Source organism: Cynara cardunculus, assembly GCF_001531365.2.
Source record: "Cynara cardunculus var. scolymus isolate 2C chromosome LG 17, CcrdV1, whole genome shotgun sequence".
Taxonomy (NCBI): Eukaryota; Viridiplantae; Streptophyta; class Magnoliopsida; order Asterales; family Asteraceae; genus Cynara; species Cynara cardunculus.
This window is the reverse complement of record NC_037544.1, coordinates 9,098,235-9,107,184: the sequence shown is the minus strand read 5'-3', so window position 1 is coordinate 9,107,184 and position 8,950 is coordinate 9,098,235. Positions and strand designations below refer to the sequence as shown.

The 8,950-nt window shown below is 35.3% G+C and overlaps 1 protein-coding gene across 1 annotated transcript; it reads right to left on the bottom strand.

Moving 5' to 3' along the window:
* Nucleotides 1-923: 923 nt before the first annotated feature.
* On the bottom strand, nucleotides 924-8,091 carry LOC112499841 (probable linoleate 9S-lipoxygenase 5). The gene is made up of 9 exons (XM_025103117.1): nucleotides 7,896-8,091; nucleotides 6,742-7,034; nucleotides 6,007-6,247; nucleotides 5,569-5,913; nucleotides 4,916-5,001; nucleotides 4,710-4,817; nucleotides 4,320-4,624; nucleotides 3,878-4,141; nucleotides 924-1,701 (listed from the first exon to the last, which is right to left on the bottom strand). The coding sequence occupies exons 1-9, from the start codon at nucleotides 8,089-8,091 to the stop codon at nucleotides 951-953; spliced, it is 2,589 nt and encodes an 862-aa protein (XP_024958885.1). The 3' UTR covers nucleotides 924-950.
* Between the last annotated feature and the right edge of the window lie 859 nt (nucleotides 8,092-8,950).

Sequence of the window (8,950 nt, the reverse complement as noted above, 5' to 3'; positions counted from 1 at the left end):
ATCGATCTTACCAAAAAGTACACAAAACCAAGGGGGACATGACAATTAATTAATTGAACAACCAACAATATAATAATATCAATTGTTTTGTCCTTAATGAAGATGAAAATGACATGTCAACCATTTGTAATAAAGTCATTCTTGGCTGTATGTGTTAATTTGCATCTGAACAAAAGCATTAATTACGTCATCTGGTGACAAATAACTGACATCGGTTCACCATTACTACACTCGCATATACGGTTGTGACTCAATGTTTAATTTTTATCGACGACCCGTTGTCGTTATAAGTAATTCAAATTTTCGCAATAATTCTGCCACGAAATGACCATCATATTGCAACGAATAGACGAGTCTGATATCATAAATCAAAGCATCGGACGTGACAGTGTGATATCCAATCAGGGCTCCATTAATTAACATCGTGCAGCATTGACACAGACTCGTAATATATACACAAGAGCTTAATCATTTGAGAACCCAATAAATTGTGACAATCTTAAAAGCTGTGATATTTTTTCATCTATGACTTGAATTGAATGTATTGATTAACATACATTTATTTCACAATCATATGTATTTGTTTCACAATGTAAAACTTTTTAGTTGTACTTTTTGTTTTAGAAACACAAAAAAATTGTTCACATTGTGAAACATATATATATATATATATATGTATATATATATATTAATCTATACACTAAATCCAAACAGTAGATAGAAAAAAATCAAGTAAAATATCATAATTTCATGGGTTCTATATATATATATATATATTATGTTTTGATATTCATTTTGCTTTCTTATCAACTAACGACCATATTGATTGATCTTTGTAGGAAGAACAAGAAAACGTGGTCGTTACAAGACTTCCATAACCCCGATCGACATACGATCCTAGAAAACGTGGTCGATACAATACGTATTGTTTGATGAAGATACGTAGTGCTTCATATCGACACACTATTCGGGATTCCCTTTCCTGTAAGTCCCTCTTGACTGTATGGTTGCAGAAGAGTATAACGTACATCAACTACTCCAACCCTATTCCTCCTACTTTTATCACCGTTCCTCTTTTCAATTCTCTCCTCGATGTCTTTCAACTCCTTCCCAAATTTCTCGAATGCCTTCAAAGGTTCCAAATCCATCGTCCAATTGGGTTCTCTATGTCCAAGATAAACCTCATCCGATGGATGCCTCGATAATAACTCTATCAACGATATGCCCATAAGTGCTGGATGCTGAGCAGTCATCGTTTTCAGCAACACATTATCTAGGTTTTCTTCAACTTCATCGTACTCTTTGGTGTGTGGCTCAGGCATAAGACGACGGCTTATGGTTGGACGATTCGGGAAATATCCAGCGTAAGAATATTGACCGAAATTGACTGCTGCATGAAGAGCAGAAGCTACCCATATGATTGTAGTGCAAGTATCGATTAAATTATGGCAAGAATCGAGTGTTGGCCACCATGGCTCGTGTTTCTTGTCGCCATGTCCTTGTTCTATAAGTTCTTTCCACCATGATTCGAGTTCAAGGTCCTTTAGAACCATCTCGTCATTCTTGTAGTAGAAGGTACAGTAGTCCTCAACCCATGTTTTGATGGCAAACCAAATCTCAAGACCATCAACAGCATATGGGTAATCCTCAATCAGTAAACGAAGCCCATGGGGAGAGTTTGAGTCCTCAATTGCCATTCCCCTATATATATACATACAGAATCATGTGTTAGTATATTGTACTGCTTAGAATGCATCATCACAAGTTTAAACTTAATACTGTTACAAAATCGAGTTTATAAAAGTGTTCAAGTTTCCGAATAGACTACTTAGTAGGACTAAAGGGCCGTTTACTAAGCGCTTACCAAGTCACATTACCTTACCGGATGAATATGATAAAGACCAAGAAACTTACCCGGTAAAAGCGAGACAAGGACTAAGAGTCTTACCCAGTAAGTGAAGACGACAACTCTTACCATGGTAAGTGCTTACCAGGTAAATTTTTGCATACGATGTCATTTTGGCGGAATAAATTTTATTTGGTAAATAAATAATAATGTTAAATTTTACCAGTAAACGCTTACCGAATAAGTGTCCGGTAAACGGCTAAGTATATAGGATCATACCTTTCTTTGTCTAATCTATTAATCTAATAATGTTTTGTAGGAAGTACGTAAAATGTAAAATGCTGTTGAGGGTCTTGACAAACTTTTTAGGACACTTTTAAAACAAAGTGCCCTATTAGTCTTTTATAGGCAGGGCCGGCCCTAGCCACGTGCAGTCCGTGCGGTCGCACAGAGCATCAAATTAAGGGACATCAAGTTGTCATCTATTACTAGTTTTGTGTTTAATAATTTGGAAATTGGACAATTCAGCTTTTAACTATAAAAACATGCCCAAGGCCCAGTAATGATGGATACTGAATGCACATCGTGAATAGGTTAGCGCCATCATTCCAACAACTCAATCTAATTTCTATTGTTTTCTTCAAAGTTCGACTATTTCGATTTTCAAGGCATTGAGTTTTGTTTCCAGCCGATTAAGGGTCATGGAATTAGATTCAAAAAATCAAAGATGAAAAATCTTGAATGACTGATTTCTACTATTGATTAAACTTACCGAGTTGTTGTGTGAGTCATATTATGATTTTATGAATCTTTAAATCTTTTTCTAAAAAAAATCTAAATTTCTAACTGATTATCATAAAGTTGTGTCATGCGTGATCGTGTGGGTTAACGACCTACTAGGCTAAGGGGCTAAGGGGCTTTTGTCATTTTGATAATGAGTCTTCCTTTTGCATATTAAAATATCCGAGAATTGAAATTTGCAATGCACATGAGCACATCACCGTATCAACATGGGTGGAGTGCGCTCCACAACATTAACAACATATTGTGATATTATCTTAATTATTGGGCACTTGTTCTTTACAATGCACAGTAACAAAGATTATGAATTTTACAATTTATCATTGTTCTTTTGGCTTTTGTTTACTTTGAGGTTTGACATTACCACATTAGGTTTAGAGGCCGTTTGATTGGTTTTTTATTAAGTTTTGTATGGATAAAGTTGTTTGTATGGATTAATCTGTTTGTATAAGTTGGAAAAGTTTTTGTTTGTGAGAGTTTTTTCATAGATGTAAGGAGCGTTTCTTTAGTTGGGAGAGACATGTTTAGAAAAGAAAACTTGGCTTTCTATATAAAGCTCCCCCTAGGCCCTAAAAGTTTACTGAATAAGTCACTACGAAACAATCATGCATAGTTGAGTGAATAAGTTGTTAGTCTCATTAAGCTTATTAAGCTCCTAACAAATAGGCCCTAAGACTTTAATTGTTACACCTGTAACTTTTTGAGTAAATCAACATGGAGATGAGATACTTAGCTTGACTATGTTCCAAACTCTTTAAAAGTCGCATGTTTCGTTGTTTAAAAAATAGACTTAGGGGCTTTTTTTATTATTTTCGCACGGGGCATCAAAAATCTTAGGACCGGCCCTGTTTATAGGAGACTTTAGAGAAATGTCCTATAAAAACACCTATTTACACGACACTCATTTTATAAGACAATTCTTTTTTCAAATAGTGTCCAATAAACGGGGCTACTAGGGCACTTTATTCCAAAGATGTCCTTGAAAGCCTTTTTAAGACGTCCTCAGCCGTCATATAAATTTAAGATTGCAGTGCCTTAAGGACATACAAATGTTTGGTCCTATAAACTTAAGTACAAGACATTGTTGGTGTCCATAAAGCCGATTTTGTTATAGTGTAATTTAGTCATATAAAACAGTGCATTCGGACATTTAGACATATTTGACATCTTATAAAGCAATCTTGTTAGTAGTCCTAATTTAAATATATCGAGATTAGATGAACCATGTACCTCTTGACAAGATCAACGGGGAGTGCGTGGTCAGTTAACACCCAATTCTTGTATATGAAAGATGACATTTCCATTGCATATCTCCCTGGGAACACCGTTTTCTCAACAAGACCTCCGTCGTTGAGCAGGACTTGCCTTCCAAAGGCGTTGACGCTCATCGTATCCCGAAAATGAGGTTTAAGAAGTTTATGGATCGGGTGGAGAACGCTTAGTTGCCGATTTGTTGCAATCACAAACGGCTCAATAACAGCATGCGTATTCAACCTGTGAAATACAAATCAAATGTTGGTAACAAAAAGGTTCACATTTCTAGAGAAGTACTCAAAATTCCCTCGTCTTATTTCTGTCCTACCAATTACTTCATAAATGGATGATAATGTGGTTTTATGTGATTGGTGGACATGAAATTTGGAACAATAGATTTTTATTTCAATGCTTCTACCAGTGACTTATGAGCTGATGGACTCCAGAGTCGTTCACGGCTACATATGCTTTGGCCAAGTGCCAAACAGACTCTTCCGCTCCGTGTTTAGCTGGAGTGTACACTTTACTAATGGCGCCGAGCTGATCTCCGTCAGGATGAGGCAAGCTCAATTCAATTGCCAATGGTTTTAGAGTTCCATCTTTTTGCAAAAATAGCAAGGTTCGTGTTGCGTAAATCTTGGTAGGTGTTGCATTTATTCGTCTCACATATGGCATCAGCGAATCATGGTGGTCGAGTATAAATAGTCTGTTCGACTTGATTGCCTGCACGATCGAATTTTATAAACTGAACTTTCTAATGATCATTCACATGTGAATTAACTAGCTATTGGGTTTAAATTAAACTTACCTCCTTTATTTGTAAACCATTTAGATTTTGCTCAATGTGGGAAGGTTTTATGGAACTGTTTTGGTTACCATATAATTCCAAGTCTAGATTACTTGTTGGAGGAAACTCCTACAAGTAAAAGTCAAAGAACTCATCAAACGTGTATAGGACAGCAAAAACAACCATGTATATTCACAAATGAATGATTATAAGCTATATGAGTTTACTTCGAGTAGACGAATGCAAACGGGGTTGACTCCAGCCAACATTTCTCTTGCAAATTCTTCATCGCTCCTCCACGCAGATTTGTCATCTGATCCGATACCATTGGAAATATCTCGTGAGTAAAGAACATAGAAGGTTAAATAAATAACAAATGGTGATTCTTAGCATGCGTGAAAGAAACATAACAACCTATACAATACAACAAAATCGGGTTTATAGGATGCCAAAAATGTTTTAAGCGTCCTAATAGAATGTTTTATAACACTTAAGTTTATAGGATCAAGCTCTTGTGCATCCAACGTAAAATCGTTACAATAAGTTTATAGGATGTTTTAGACATTTAAACAAGTTTTTATGGTACCTTTAATGTAAAACGTCCAATCAATTTTTTATGACATTATTAAAATGCTCTATAAAAAGACGTGCTCATATGAGACTTCTCAAAAATGTTCCGTGAAAAACCTAAAGCATCACTTTGTTTTAAAAAACTTGTTAAAACGTCCGATAAACTTGTTACAACACTTTACATATTACAGTTTTTTGGTTCTATAGACCTTTAAGTCCTATAAAACAGTCTATTAAAACACTTTGACATTAATTTTTGATGTCGTATACATAAACCCAATCTTATTGGTGTGAGATAGAGATTTGGTACCTTTGGTGATAACTTGGGGCTTAGGGAATTTGGCAAGTCCCTCACCATCTGATGGAGCAAGTGCTTTCAACATTTCCAAAGGAAGGATGTTGCGATATTTTTCACGAACGCCATCGGGCAGCTTTAATCCTCCATCGTAAATCTTGAGTACATCTTCGAAAGAGTCGAACTCATCACGAGTGCCATCAAACTGAGCCCAGAACTTAGAGACAGAGAATTGAACAGCGGATTTCAGCCCATAACCAAGGAAACCAGACAGCTTCAAGGCTCCAAATTGCTCATCTTTTGGAACATATATTTCTAAACCCTTGAAGAATGTTGGAAGCCTGCTCTCAGTTTTAGGATCTGTCAAAAGTCAAGGCCACTCCACTGATAATCCCTTCAAAGTTATCAAAAGAGAAACCTTAAATACAAAAAATCGTATATAGCTTAAATAACCTGATTTGGTTGGTGGCCTGCCTGTTCTCCCTCTACGAGGATACGGGTACTCAGAAGACCCTCCAAGAACTGGTCGGGCAGATTCTACATTGTCATCGGGGTTTCCCAAATCATTGTAGAATGCATAATCATAAACCCGATCCCATTTTTGGAGCATCCCGGATCCGGTACCTCTCAAGATGACCAATTCTTCTTCTCTATACGGACGTAGTAATTCGGGAGTTTCACCAGGCAGATACGCCTACGAATTAACAATATGTCCAATGAGGCAGTGATTTACGTGGTAAGCCCGTTAGATTATGAGATTTTGAAAAGAGCTATTTAGAAGAGAAACGAGGTTTGAACATATGTAAAAGAGAAATGGTCCCAGTTCAGTCACTAGCTAGATGGACAAAGATTGTCCTAAAGTGTAAATTCCTTAAATGGTAAGAAACCACTGACATGGCCCCTTCAAATGAGGCTAGACGGGCCTAGATTGTCACAGAGTGTCGAAACGAGCCGGTACATGTTGCACACAGTGTCGAGACTATATTGGCAGACCCCTTGGCTTAGATATCATCACAACACAACAAAACAAAATTCTGTTGATAGAACACCTAAAATGTTTAAGTGTTGTAACGGAATGATTTATGTAAACCCAATAGATCACTTTTGAATCAATAGAACCTTTTTGGGGATAGTTGAAAATATAAATCAAATATGTCTTTTTAGAAACAGCAAAGATAAGGCTAATACCTTATTGGCGAAGAAAATGCGATCCTTTATGTAACGTTTGGAAGGATAAACCCATGAATTACAAACAAAATGGAGCTGTCCATGGCCAGGAACATCTTCTAGAGTGAGGGTCTTGAGGTAAAATTCACTGTGGTGATTATTTTTTACCATAAATGCCCCTGGAATTCCCATCTCTTCGTTCCAATCAAAGCTAACTTCATACGTCAATTCCTTGATCTTGAGAGGGGCAATTTTGGTAAACCAGTCTTTTAAGATGGCTGGATTCCCAAGCTTTCCTCTCAACCTGCTTCCTTCTACGTCCACAAAAACAAGTTTTTATATTACAAACATAAGTTATGTGAAGTATTGTATTAGGACATTTAAACAATCTAGGCGTCCTATAAAACCAATTTTGTTGTAATGTGTTAAAAACGTCCACTATAAACTTATTGTAACATTTTCATATAAGATCTTTTATCATATGATTCAATAAATTTAAGTCTTATAAAATATTTGGATTTTTTCAATTCCTATAAAACCAATTTTTTTTTTATAATTTGAACTCTGGGATTGGATTAAATACAAATTACAAGAAGGTAGCAATTTAAGTGGAAAATGTATAAATCAAAGGTGGTTCACTACTTATTGACATATTTATTTTTTTAAATAAAACAAAAAATATATAGTCTTATTTTTCAAGACTTAATTATGACCACCAATTAAAATAATCAAACCCATCAACATCCGATTAAAATAAAAAAGCAGGTAATATATATACTGTAAAGTTTCGAGTATAAAAAAAGTGATCTTACGGGTCTCACAAAAACACGATAGTTTCACATGATATTAAGTCTATATATATATCGGTTATTATTATATACTAAATTAAATTTAATGAAGGCTGTTTTCATGCAATTTAGAACTAAAAGCGATGAAAGAAAATGATAGAGAAGCATGGGATCGAGTATGGGACAAACCGATATCTGCAAAGTCAAACTTCAACTGGTTGTAAATGTAACATACGACATACATCATTTGTTCTTATAAATTGAAGTCATATTAAACAGTCTAGTCTTATATTTATTTATACATATATGTTGTTCTAAAAACAGACTTTGTTACTTATAATGCAAATTTACGATAACGAAGAAATCCGAGATGGACGAAAGACGTACCGGAGGATTCATGATGATCTGCACTAATGAGCTGGAAAGAGATGTTCTTCCCAAGTAACTCATGAACTCGATCAAGAAACGATGCGCCTAAGTCAGTGACTTCAAACACCAAAAAGTTCTTCTTCTCCAACACCACTCTTCCTTTGATCGTCTTCTTTCGATCCTCCGCTATCCTCGTCGTCGGCTGATTACCCATTTCGAGTGCCTGTTTCGATTCAGCTACCAATTCAGATTTGGTGGATTGAGTGTGACGGTAATGAGGTTATAGAAGCAGGTATTTGTAGGCCAAATGTTACATTGTTGGCTAATATTTTAAACTATCATTGATCATATGGTCTTATTAAAATGTTTAGGAGCTTCAAAACCCAGATGTAAAAGTAAGAATAGAGGGTATATATCATATATATATATATATATATATAAGCATGGGTTGGTATAGGGAAAAAAAAGCATGAGTAATGGACTATGGCCGGTTGACCTTGACTTCATCTCGGGAGACTCATTAATTTTACCCGTGTCTGTTACGACCACTTTATTCTTCAAGTTTTTGAAACGTGGCAAGAATACTTTGGGGGGTGTTTGGAATTTTGATTATTTAAAAACTTTTTTAAACTGTTTATCAACTTATGTGATGGTAGATCGGAGTTTTATTAAAAAATATATTTGAATTAGTTTACGACGATATCACACCGGATAAGCTAAAAAAATAGATGGAATACTTTTTTTTTCCATCTAAACATTAAAAATCTTTTAGTATCGATACCACACCGGAATTAGTTAATAAGTTACAAGAAAGTAACTTATAAAAAACTTCTTATTGCCGGTGTCAAACTGGTAGAAGTATTTTCTTACTTTTCCCATCCAAACACTAAAAACTCCTTATTAGTGATATCACATTGGAATAAGTTAAAACACTTTAAATAAGCAATCAAAAACACCCCCTTGATTTTAAATGAGTGAATTGTGGATTTAGTCTCTTTGGTTTGGTGTTTTATGGACTATAGTCCTCACAGTATTTTTATTGTAGATTTGTTTCTTGTGGTATTCAATTTATT